The 13,420-nt window shown below is 42.0% G+C and overlaps 1 protein-coding gene across 1 annotated transcript; it reads left to right on the top strand.

Moving 5' to 3' along the window:
• Nucleotides 1-10,100: 10,100 nt before the first annotated feature.
• Nucleotides 10,101-11,643, top strand: GPR68 (G protein-coupled receptor 68). Its single transcript, XM_064153791.1, has one exon. It carries the CDS (start codon nt 10,195-10,197, stop codon nt 11,272-11,274), a length of 1,080 nt encoding a protein of 359 aa, XP_064009861.1. The 5' UTR covers nt 10,101-10,194; the 3' UTR covers nt 11,275-11,643.
• The last annotated feature ends 1,777 nt before the right edge of the window (nt 11,644-13,420 follow it).

Genomic DNA, 13,420 nt, shown 5'->3' with positions numbered 1-13,420 from the left:
AAGTCCAAGAAAAATGATACAACAGAACATGGACATTTTGGTATTAGCTTTTGTGTATCTGAAGCTATGCAGATTTCACTTTGAGATAGGTCTCATTTCTGGTGGGAAAAAAATAACCACATTCAAAATTAAAAACATTTCATTCAAAAAATAATTGGGAAATTGTTTATTTCAAAACGGAATTACAACATTTCTTTGTGGAAATGATTTTACTTCATGTCAGATTTATACCATTTATTTCCATGGTGTTGCATGTCACTGAGTGGGATGAGTTGTGTCATGTCACCTTGCAAACAGTAGAGGAGTGGAAAGTCCTGAGAGCCCACCAAGCATTTCTTTGCCTTCAAAGGGCAATGAATGAATCATTCTCGAGTTGTTTGCCAAACTTCAAGATCTTCTGTAATTATAGCCCTATGTCCCATGCACTATCTATCCCAGTGCTCTGCTTGGCTTTGTTGGTGCAAAGCTTTTCACGGTGTTAACTCAGCCTCTCTCATCTTTGAAACAATCTTTAATGTGTTGGAAGGTTGTTGCTGTGTTTATTCTCAATTTGGTCATCTTTAGACTAACCAAGCCTGACTACCTCAGTCTTCCACTTTGCTGCCTTTCCCACTTCTGACCACAGATAGTGGATCCCAGAAGATTCATGTATCTTTCAGAGCCTTACAGGATGTATGGGATGGAGAGGTAGTAGGTACATCCTGCTGAGTGATATGTGTATGTTCTATGGAAGCATGTTTTTGACTTCAGTTTGCTATGTGACCAGGAACCCCAAATCCTTTCTGGTCTTGTACTGTAAGAAAGTGCTTTGTTACTGACTTCTTGTATCATATGGAAAGACATAATATGTAGCTTCACTCTCTCATGACCATTCAGAAGTGCTCAGCTGCTTGCTTTCTGGGCTGCTCCCTGCTTAATTTAGAGTTTGTTTGACTTAGGAAGCAGGTTGAATAGAGAACATTTAGGTTTCTGATCCTTATTGATTCAACTATACCTCCAAATGTTCCCCTAAATTCTTTTCCCCCAGCTTTATGTTCTGAGCATGATGCCTGATGGTATGTGATATCCTTTTGGTCTGTTTGGGCCAGCTGTCTTGGTTGTGTCCCCTCCCAACTCCTTGTTCACTCCCAGCCTTCTCACTGATGGAGTGGTGTGAGAGACAGAGCAGGCCCTCACACTGCACAAGCACTACTCAGCAGTAAGATAAACTTCCCTGCATTATCAATACTATTTGTTTCACAAATCCAGAACCCAGCCCCATACCAGATACTCTGAAGAAAATTAACTCTATGCCAGCCAAAACCAGCACAATGATTCAAGCATTCCAATGTGAACTTCCTACTCAAATCCACGCTGTCAGTTCCTAGAAATAAATAAGTTGAAGGCACAAAACCTTCAACTACACCACCACTGTGGGCCAGATGGTATCTGATGGTTTAGCCATGAAATATTTAATGTAATTAGCTTGCTTCAGACTTTGGAGATATTTGGTAAGTGGAAACTAAGAAGTTGCTACAAATTCTCAGGAAATCGAAGCTTGAGCGAACAGAGTGATTTACCCAATGCTGTGAATAATTGTGTATCTGTGTGAGGGGAAATTGGACATTGGTGACTAATTAGTCTTTTGTTTATGTGGGTTCTGAAAAAAATGCTGCTGGCTTCCTTCTTTGACAATAGGTTTATAAATGGAGTTGTACAATAGTGACGAAAGTAAAGTGATTTGTAATTTACTGAATACTTTTATGGTTTCCTGCCACTGAAAGAGAAACACAGAGTAATAATTATTGTATGCAGGAGCTCATGTTAAACTTAGGAGTTAATAGACACTGAATGGGTTGTGTATAGACCTAAGATAACTCTTCAATTTTAGGAAGAATTGAATTTCTGGTTTGGTTTGGGTTTTTTTCCCCCCAGTTTATGCAAGGTAGTTTTAGAGGTTTAAAAAAGATGCATTTGATTTTTTTACTGTATGCCTCTGATACTACTCTCATGCAAAGAGAAGCACATACAGAGTTTGTTCTTGTGATGCAAAAATCAGACAAAAAAAAAAAAAAAAGGCAAGCCACCAACAAAAAAGGAAAGTAAGCATAGCAGAGAGCTTTAAGAGAGCTTTTATTTTTAAAGCTTTACAAATAACCAGAAGAGGACAGAAAAAAACCTCCCTGCAGCCAACTACTCTTCAAAGGCTTAACAAGACCAAAATTCTACATACTCTATTATAGTGACTTAAGTTATGCCATGTTTCTGTCTTATAAGTGGTATACATTCAATTCTGGAATCACTGAGAATAGCACTGGTCAGACCACACCTTGAGTACTGTGTCCAGTTCTGGGCCCCTCAATTCAAGAAAGATGTTGAGGTGCTGGAACATGTCCAGAGAAGGGCAACAAAGCTGGTGAGGGGCCTGGAACATAAACCCTATGAGGAGAGGCTGAAGGAGCTGGGGGTGTGCAGCCTGGAGAAGAGGAGGCTCAGGGGTGATCTTATTACTGTCTACAACTACCTGAAGGGGCATTGTAGCCAGGTGGGGGGTGGTCTCTTCTCCCAGGTAACCAGCAATAGAACAAGGGGACACAGTCTCAAGTTGTGCCAGGGTAGGTATAGGCTGGATATTAGGAAGAAGTTCTTCACAGAGAGAGTGATTTCCCATTGGAATGGGCTGCCCAGGGAGGTGGTGGAGGCACCGTGCCTGGAGGTCTTCAAGAAAAGCCTGGATGAGGCACTTAGTGCCATAGTCTAGTTGATTGGTTAGGGCTGGGTGATAGGTTGAACTGGATGATCTTGGAGATCTCTTCCAACCTGGTTGATTCTATGATTCTGTGATCCAATTAAAAAATACATGATATGTTCAGTAAAGAAATTAATCTCATACCTTTAGAAGACACATTGATGGCGCACATAAAATGAACTGCACTGAAAGAAGGCGAGGATCAAAGTCAAGCACACAGGAATTAGAAACCTTGAGGTGTTTAGTGCAATCTAATTTTTAGCCCACTTGCATATTTAAACTAGGCTATGATCTTTAATGAGTAGAATCTGTATTTCTACTGGACTTCTGTCTCAATATGAGCCATGCCAATTCTGTTGGAGCGCAACAAAACCAGTGTGCTGCTGAGATGCTTGAGTTAAATCTGCTGACATGCTTGAGTTAAATCCGAGTACTGTTCTTGTAGAAAAGTAGTGCAGTAGGCCGGAATCACCTTGGTTTTCTTCCTGCACTCTTCGTTTGATCTGCCCTCTACCACTGTATAACACCACTGCAGCTTTCCTCTTTCTAATCCCTGAAATAACAGCCAGTACTAGCTTGAATATACCTCTCTGAATTTGCATTGTGCCCCTAAGAGTAGCTGTGTAATAGGATGCTTTATCTGAAGTGATGAACAAGGATAATATACCTTATTCATTAGAATTGTTTCCACATCTAATATATGTGCCTACCATTTGTTTGCTTTGTCTGCAATAGATATTGGAAGGACATTTGAGTGCCTCACATTCGCTATCAATTTACCTTCAGGAAACTCCTGTTTGTAAACAAATAGAATTTTGAATTTGTGCAAACAGAAACAGAAATGATCCTATCTTTGTTGAGTCCTCAGTTCTTAATGTAATCACCACCATCACAAGGTGATTCACATGTTCAAGAAAGGATTCTCTCAAACAATTACCCTTTCTCTTAGTGCAACAGGCCCTATTAAAAGCCAAGACCCCATCTTTCATGTAAGCCTCCTGTAAGTACTGAAAGGCCACAATGAAGTCTCTCCAGAGCCTACTCCAGGCTGAAAAACCCTAACTGTCAGCCTGTCCACGCAGGGTGGTTGCTCCATCTCTCTTATTTTTGTGGCCTTTCTCTGGACCCACTCTGACAGGTCCATGCCTTTTACGTCGTGATTATTCTATCACAGTATCATCAGGGTTGGAAGAGACCTCACAGATCATCAAGTCCAACCCTTTACCACAGAGCTCAAGGCTAGACCATGGCACCAAGTGCCACCTCCAATCCTGCCTTGAACTGCCCCAGGGACGGCGACTCCACCACCTCCCCGGGCAGCCCATTCCAGTGTCCAATGACTCTCTCAGGGAAGAACTTTCTCCTCACCTCCAGCCTAAATTTCCCCTGGCACAGCCTGAGGCTGTGTCCTCTTGTTCTGGTGCTGGCCACCTGAGAGCAGAGAGCAACCTCCTCCTGGCCACAACCTCCCCTCAGGTAGTTGTAGACAGCAATAAGGTCACCCCTGAGCCTCCTCTTCTCCAGGCTAAAGAGGAGGAGGAAGAAGCTCAGGGGTGAATTTAATCATTGTGCCCTTTCTTTGTACTCAGATGTGCACCCCAGTTTCAGTTTTTGTCTAGTTTTGCCTTTCTGCTGGTTTTGCTTGTTTGTTTAACTTGCTCTAAGAATATGAACCAGTTTTTGCCTGTTTTATATTGGTCAACGCCTCCCTCTTACAGCGGTCATCACTTTACAGCATCTTTACCTGACTCTTCTTCCAGACTTTGTGAACCAGGATCAAACCAAGCTGACAAATCCTTAAGTATTATGAGAAGCTTGGCATGTGAATTTAGTGCCTGGTGTTTGTGTAGGAAATTATCTGAACCAAATCCTAGACTAAAACAACTTCAGTCTTCTGGTTCCAAGTTGTAACAGTTTGAGACTAAAATTTTAGATTAAAACAGAATTTTCCAGAGGTTTTGGACAGTTCAAGAGAGGTGAACTCTTTGGAGTTCATATTATAATAAAAATAAATTCATCACACTCAATTGGCCTGAAAAAAATAGCTTATATTCTGAAGAATAAGCTGCTATTTCTGCTCTCTCTCACTGTTCTGGCTTGGTTTGGGGCTTTGCTTTCCTCTCTCTGACCTTGTGGCTTCTTTCTTTCAGATTCTGTAAGATACAAGGGGGGAAAGAGGGAGCGCCTGTGGGTGTGTAGCTTTTGGAGCCCTCAAAAAGACCTCAATTAAGGTCTGAGGTGGGAGGAGGGGAGAGGAGTTGAGCTGTTGTTAAGCTGTACATGTAAATATACTTAGTACATTTTTTTAATTGCCTTTTATAGTCTTATATTTAGTTTCTTTTGTAAATACAATTCCGTTTCTGCTTCCTAGTGTGGTGAAATTGCTCTTTGGAGGGCAGATTTCTGAAAAAGGTTATTGGGGGGGATCCAGTCCAGCACAAGCGATGGAGCACAACTGAAATACTGCTGTGGCAGACAGGCCTGTGCATGGTGTATGACAGGTGCAAAGACAGATTAAACAGCAAGAGAGCTACTGCCACATAAAGGCACAAACCCACGTTAACACTTTGTTAACAAGAAAGTCCTTTGGTGTAGTCCCATTTGTCTCTGCTAAAAATACATAGGTCTAACTGCAGACAGATCTCTTGTGAGCAGAACGGTAGGAATGTTCATTGAAACTGAAAAACTCACCCAGGCTCAATGCTGGACTCACCTGGTCCAAGCTGAAGAGGCTATTCTAAGTTGTGCTGAGCTATTTCCTGTGCCAACAGCAGCAGGCAGTGCTTAACACTGTGAGCTACTCTCTGGTCCGTGGTACAGGTGTGGCAGTGGTCCTGTGTTTGTCGATAGTTAAGGCACAAAGGAGCTGGAAAAGATAAGAACCTCTTGTTGAAATGTCTAGTGAGTAATGAAAGTTAACTCATCTAAACTAAGGAAAAGTGAAGCTCCCTGAAGCCCAGGTATCCTTTTCTTATTTTTAATACAGGTGCAGGATAATTATTTAGAGCTCATTGTAGATGGCAAATCTTCAAAACCTGGGCTTAGATGGGCATCATTTCTCATACATGAGAGAGAAATATTGCCTGCAAATGTCTGTAGGCTTGGAGGTGTTACATAAACTGTACTCTAAAAAATCACACAGCTGCACTATTTCCATATTAAAGCTGTCTAAAAGGAGTGCCTGTGTGTTCTGCTTGTGCCTGGTTTCAGCTTTATGATTATCTGCCCCCCGGGTATTTTTTATACAGCAACTTTTTACATTTTTCTCCTCTCTCTGTCCAGAGGAGGTCAGCAAGTAATGGGGGAACTATTTCTCTTTTCTCTCCCATACCCTCTATCACTTTTCATTTAGTTTCCAATTTCCAGACAGCTTTTAAGGTATTTATTATGTTCTTAATAATGTTTAACATTGTCATTTTATTTCTTTGATAGCAGGTTTGTTGAAAAATGGGTTTCACTCCCTGGCTAGTTGAGAACTATGTTTAATATCCTTGGCGCTGAGGAAAGGTGAACTACTTTTCTGCTCCCTATTTGACTGCTGTGCCTGTCACTAGTCAGGTCAGAGGGCACAAAGGTGTCCCAGAACCCACACCCTGAATGCACTGCAATGAGTGAAGGATTTCTTGGTTTGCTGCTGCCACTGAGCAGAAGAGTTGTCTGTGTAAGACAGCTGTCAATAAGTGAGAATTTCAACCTTCACTTTTCATCCACATCACTGAAACTGGGGAGGGTTTGTTTGACCCAAAGGGCAAAGGGATTTGTATCTTTCCTGCCCCCTGAAACAACCCACTCCAGCACTTCCTCATGGAGCAGGAAATGTTGCTGTAATCAGAAGTATATGTTACATTAGCATAATGTCACATCAATAATACTATTGCTGTCTCCATCACATTTGGCATTCTGGAGAGACTTTTAAGCTAAACAGAAATAATTTTTACAGTTGTTCTCATGACATAAACATAATTTAATAAAAACATGATGAATTCTTAAAGGAAAACATTTTCAGAAAACAGTGTGGCTGTAGAGTACATCTGCTTTTTCTCATCCTGTGATTCACGTTGACTCACTGGCTAACACTGAATGAGCCTCAGCACTGTTGAACTATGCTAAAGACAGTTTTGTCTTTTCAAATTTGTCAACAGCTTTTAAGTTAGCCTCACTGACAGGAGCTGAACGCTGACTGAACACTTTTAGTTGATAGATTAGATGATAAATACCAGATGTTTAGGCATTTTAGGTTGTAATAGGTGTGTCAATCATCCTGTGCAGGCAAACTCCTACAGGTAAAAGTCAGCAAATTATACTATACAGGAATTAAGTGGTATCAAATATAAACTCAGGTACTCAGGGCCCCTCAATTCAAGAGAGATGTTGAGGTGCTGGAGCATGTCCAGAGAAGGGCAACAAAGCTGGTGAAGGGCCTGGAACACAAACCCTATGAGGAGAGGCTGAGGGAGCTGGGGTTGTTTAGCCTAGAGAAGAGGAGGCTCAGGGGGGATCTTATTACTGTCTACAACTACCTGAAGGGACATTGTAGCCAGGTGGGGGTTGGCCTCTTCTCCCAGGCAACCAGCAATAGAACAAGGGGACACAGTCTCAAGTTGTGCCAGGGTAGGCATAGGCTGGATGTTAGGAAGAAGTTCTTCACAGAGAGTGATTTCCCATTGGGATGGGCTGCCCAAGGAGGTGGTGAAGACACCGTCCCTGGAGGTGTTCCAGAAAAGCCTGGATGAGGCACTTAGTGCCATGGTCTGGTTGGCTGGCTAGGGCTGGGTGCTAGGTTGGACTGGATGATCTTGGAGGTCTCTTCCAACCTGGTTGATTCTATGATTCTGTGATTTGCCTGGAGCTCTGGATTGGAAAAGGTGGGGTAAGCAGGTTAGCAAACCTGCCTTGGCAAAGATTCTGTGCACTGTCCTCATGGGCATGGAGCCAGGTATCTTGTAGATAGAAGAGCTGTGTAATGGAAGCCATTGTGAAACTGAATAGTGTTAGAAGAGACATAATGGGTCCTAGGTAAGAGTTCCTTGGGAGATTTGTACGTACCTTTAGTGATTAATTTCCACTGTACATATCTGCACTTCTAACATCAGCATTGTTACTCCGTGTGAAGGTTATGTCAATTTCTTGTGGTGAACTTCAAGCTGAACCATAGATCCCAGGTCCCTTAAAGTCAGCATGTCTCCTGCTGTGCTTGATTCATCCATAATACCTATTAAGCCACCCACAGTGGAGAGAGTGAGTCTCTTAATCCCAAAGGAACTGAGTGAGAGGTGAAGAGCAAATCTTGTGCTATGCTAGACCTGGCAGTCTTTTAAACAAGCTGACTTGGACAATGAAGTTAGAAATTTTAAGAGAGATGAGCTCATGCTGGCCTGTTGGTCCATGACTAAATGTATCTTAGATCTCTAAGAACACTTTCACCAAACCCAGGACTGTTGTTCTGTCTGCTGGCAAGAAAAAGAGGAAAATCAAATGAAAGAAAAACATATTTTAGTTCTTAAATATTTTCATTTGTCTTTAAGTGTGGTGTAGGCTTCCTATAGGACTCTGCTATGCTGCTTGTAGTTAAACAGTGAAAGCTTCTGAAAATTTGGTCACTTATTTTGGCTGAATGTGATATGTAGTTTAGTCAAGGGTTTAATGGTGATTAAACCAGCTGGCTCAGGGCTGAATGCTTATCCTAGCTCAGACGATTGCTAACCCATTGTCAGCAGTGATCCTGAATGTCCTAAATAGTAGTAGTACAGCATAGGAATGATTTGTATGGATATGTGCTTGGGTTACAGAATCACAGAGGTTGGAAGGCACCTCCAGAGATCATCAAGTCCAGCCCTCCTTCCAAAGCAGGATCACTTAGGGTAGTCTCCACAGGAGTATATCCAGGTGGGTTTTGAAAGTGTCCAGGGAAGGAAACTCCACAAGTTCTCTGGGCAGCCTGTTCCACTGCTCCATCACCCTCACTGTAAAGAGGTTTGTCATGATGAGGTGAAACATTCTGTGTTCAAGTTTGTACCTGTTGCTCCTTGTCTTATTACTGTGCACCACTGAAAAGAGATTGACCCCATCCACTTGACACCCCCACCTCTGGTATTTATAGACATTGACCAGATTCTCTACCAGTCTTCTCCAGACTGAACAGCTCCAGGTCTCTCACTCTATCTCCACAGGGGAGATGCTCAAGTCCCCCAGTCATCCTCATGGCTCTCAATTGGACTCTCTCCAGCAGGTCTCTGTCTCTCTTGAACTGGGGAGCCCAAAACTGGACACAATACTCCAGGTGTGGTCTCACCAGGGAAGAGCAGAGGGGGAGAGCCACCTGCTTAGACCTGTTGGACACACTTCTTGATGCACCCCAGTATACCATTGGCTCTCTTTGCCACCAGGGCACATTGCTCTCCCATGGAGAACTTGCTGTCTGCTAGGACTGCAAAGTCTTTCTCTGTGGAGCTGCTCTGTATCAGGACAAATCCTAACCTGTACTGGTGCCTGCTGCTATTTCTCCTCAGGTGGAGTGCCCTGCACTTATCCTTACTGAACTTCATGAGGTTTGTATTCACCCAGCTCTCCAGCCTGTCCAGATCTTGTTGGATGGCAGCACAGCCCAATGAAGAAGATTCTTGAGGTGAGTATAATTGTATTCAGATCCAATGAAGATGAAAAGCAAATACATAAATGTCTAAGTAGTAACAGCAAATGAGTGTTTTTAAGAAGTAATAGCAAATAACAAAGCTGTGATAGCACATCCTGTAGGACCAAGACCATGAACATTCATTGCACCAGACTTTTACAGTGTCCTTTTGACAGAGACAGCTTGATTTCAGGAGTGTGTTTACAAGCAACTGTAAGAGAAACTGCTAAAAATTCCTTTTCCCCCCCTCATTCTCATGGATTGAACTGCATATTCCATGGTATCTTTTATCTCAAATAAAATTTAAGAAGACTAAAATTCAACTGGTTTGTGCACTCTGCGGAGGTCTGAGGGGGGTGCTGGTTTGCCTGAGACATTTTTTCCATTGTGGACAAATCAGAGTACTGCTTTTGTGCCTCATATGCAAAACAGAGATGATATTTCTTAAGCTTTTAGATACTGACAAATCTGAAGTGACAAATGTTTGTTTGACAAATTTGCTTTGACATTCTTGGACACAACATTTTCTGGTAAGCACTAGGACTTACTCATAAGAATTGCAATTTCCCAGATAGGCTTTGTCTTCTGTCAAGGACTACAGTACATTTAGTGCTAGGGGAAAAAACACCTTACTAAAAACTGTATGTTTGACAGTTGTGTCCCTTTTGAAGACCTTCGTGTGTTTTGCCTTCAGGTTATTAAGATACTGCAGCAAGTCATCACTTCAGACAAAAGGTTTGTGGAAGAAATAAGCAGTGCACAAAACTGGATGAAATCAAATTTTACATCTATTCACTTGGGACCCTGATGAATGATACACAGCTGGAAGTAGAAGATGGTGAATTTCACAGGGAATGCAACTGAGGAGTGCATCATTAATCATGATATCCACCAGACTTTATCCCCCGTGGTCTACATACTTGTATTTATATTAGGCTTGCCAGCTAACTGCCTGTCATTGTACTATGGTTATTTACAGATCAAGGCTAAAAATGAACTGGGTATCTACCTTTGCAATTTGACTGTGGCAGACCTGCTCTACATATTTTCTTTGCCCTTTTGGCTTCAGTATGTTTTACAGCATGACAACTGGACGTACAAGGAGCTGCTGTGCAAAATTTGTGGCATCCTCTTGTATAAGAATATCTATATCAGTGTGGGCTTCCTCTGCTGCATCTCCATTGACCGCTACCTCGCAGTAGTGCACCCTTTTCAGTTTCAACAGTTCAGGACAATGAAGGCTGCTGTAGTTGTGAGCATCATTATCTGGACCAAAGAAATAGTGACATGCTACTTTGTCTTTGCACACAGGAAGATCAGCCGGGATGCTGAGAGCCACATGGTGTGCTTTGAGCATTATCCCATCGAGGAATGGGAGCGCATCGTCAATTACTATCACTTCTCTGCTGGCTTCCTTTTCCCCATTTTTCTGCTGGCCTTCTCTTACTGTGGCATTTTGCGAGTTGTCCACAAGAGTCATGGCACTCAAAAGAAGAAGAAAATCCAGATTAAACGACTGGTTTCAAGCACTGTTTTCATTTTTTTAGTTTGCTTCGCACCATACCACATCCTACTTGTTGTTCGCAGCTTGCTGGAGAACAACTGCTCATTTGCTGAGAAAATATTTAATATTTACCATGTTTCTCTCCTGTTAACTACTTTTAACTGTGTTGCTGACCCTGTATTGTACTGTTTTTCCAGTGAAAGCACTTACCAGAACTTTGCCAAGATGCGAGAATCTTGTTTAACATGTTTAGGGTGTCTGAGGACTGAGACAAAAGAATCCTACCCGCTGACTGCTCCAGAAACTCCCAACAGGCCACAAGAGCAGGAGCAACAACCAGGATTATTACAAATATCACATGATGATACTGAAGTGAAGGACTCCTCCAGAACTAACATGGGCAGCCTATAGCATTCATCAGAAAAGGGCATGAATCTAAAATCTACAACTGTGGCTGAGTTTGCATATCTATCTGATGTTGCCTCCCAAAGGCTTATTAGCAGTGCAGTGAGGTTGTTTCTGGAGGTGCTTGTGCCTTGGCAATAGCGAGGAAAGCATGTACTAAGTCTCTTTAGTTGCCCTCATGTGTCTGTTGGCATTGAGGTACCACTCAATAGTGTTGTCTTGATGACTGCACTGAGTAGAAAAAGCTAGTTCTCGTGGTGTGTGCTTCTGCTGACTTTGTTTGCGACTGCTTTCTGTTTGTTTCTGCAGCATTGAGAGAAAATCACTTTTCCCAAGTTGTTATCTTTTGAAAATGTTTGAGACAGAACAAATCAAATGCCCCATATGTACTTATTAAAAAAAAAAGGGGGGGGGAGGGGGGAGGGGATTTCTGCAGCATTTCTGTAACTGTCTGAAATAACTTCTCCTTTAGTCAGTTTCAAGGCCTGCAGAGACCATGCCAGAACAAACCTCCTGGATTAATCAATCCAGTAAAGATTTTCTTGTACAAGGCACTTAGCATCTGCTGAGGCCTTCTGTTGTTTGACTGTTTAACCTTGTCATGAAGTTTCTGCTGACTACCAGAGGTAAGGGAATTCCTGGCCCTCATAGGCACAAATAATTTAGTCTGTTAACTTGCAAAAGAGTAGATTTAGATTGGATGTTAGGAACAAATTCTTTACCGTTAGGTTGGTGGAACAATGGAACAGGTCACCCAGAGAGGTAGTTAAGGCCTTATCCTTGGAGATACTCAAGATTAGTCTGGATAGGACTCTGGGCAATCTGACCTAGTCAAGGATGTCCCTGCTTGCTGCAGGGGGCTTGAACTAGAAGAGCTTTGGAGGTTCCTTCCAACCCAAAACCATTTTATGATTCTATGTTTGTATTATTTAGGGGGACACAGTCTCAAGTTGTGCCAGGGTAGGTATAGGCTGGATATTAGGAAGAAGTTCTTCACAGAGAGAGTGATTTCCCATTGGAACCGGCTGCCCAGGGAGGTGGTGGAGGCACCGTCCCTGGGGGTCTTCAAGAAAAGACTGGATGAGGCACTTAGTGCCATGGTCTAGTTGACTGGCTAGGGCTGGGTGCTAGGTTGGACTGGATGATCTTGGAGGTCTCTTCCAACCTGGTTGATTCTATGATTCTATGATTCTATGCATGAGGCACTTTGACCCCATGTGTTTCTCTGAGTTCCCATGTCAAAGCAAATTTAGTTACATCTAAGCATTCCTACAGCTTGTTAAGGTTTCAGTTGTGTCATTTGGAATCTGTATGTCTTTTGCAGCAGACAGTTAAATAACAACATATTTGGTAGGGAAGCTGATCAATGGATTCTGTTAAAACTCTGTTTTCTCCCACAGGTTCTGTGGCTTAGGGTTTGGTCATTGTTCAGTAAATGTAGTGATGTATGAATGAACTGTTTCTTGTTTCTTTCTTAAACAGAAAAAAACCACAGGATAGAAGCGCTGATAATGGTAGTTAAAGATGTATGAGTTATGCTCTGCAGTATTGTTTCTACCATCATCTCCTCTCTATTTGTTGTATTATTATTATAATGAATCTTTTATGATGTTTTGTGATCTGCACATCATACCATCTTGTATCTGTAACTGTTACACCATGAATATTGCCTTGTCCTTTCACTTCTGGTTTCAAACCTTTCTTGAAATGCCTCTCTCTCTGCAGTCTGGGGAAGATAACTTCCAGCATTATAATCAGTTTCATTTCATTTAATGTCAGAAGATTCTTTAGCCAGGCAGTCTCCTCCTAATATCTGAAGTATGTTACTGTAACACAGCCTTATTTGTCATCAGTTTCTAAAAGGAATCTATTCTCACAGTTTGCTAGAAGCCACTTTGAGGACAATTATTAAATTAGGGAAGTATGTTTAATAAATAATATTTTTAGTGTTTACTTTCTCTGTTTGTTCACTCTGTGTTTGAAATAACTCTCTTATGGTTTTGGCCCACAGTTTTTATTTGTAGTACTTCAGATCCTCTCCTCCTTCCCCTTACAGAGAGGATTCATGTCCACGCTCCTAAGAAGAGGATTAGGTTTGCTTAGGTTAACATTTGGTCTGTTTAATTATTTTAGATTTCTTTATACTTAGATG

The sequence above is a fragment of the Pogoniulus pusillus genome, chromosome 1 (assembly GCF_015220805.1).
Source record: "Pogoniulus pusillus isolate bPogPus1 chromosome 1, bPogPus1.pri, whole genome shotgun sequence".
Lineage (NCBI taxonomy): Eukaryota > Metazoa > Chordata > Aves > Piciformes > Lybiidae > Pogoniulus > Pogoniulus pusillus.
The sequence above is the reverse complement of the archived record's forward strand: the minus strand, read 5'-3'. Positions and strand labels throughout refer to the sequence as shown.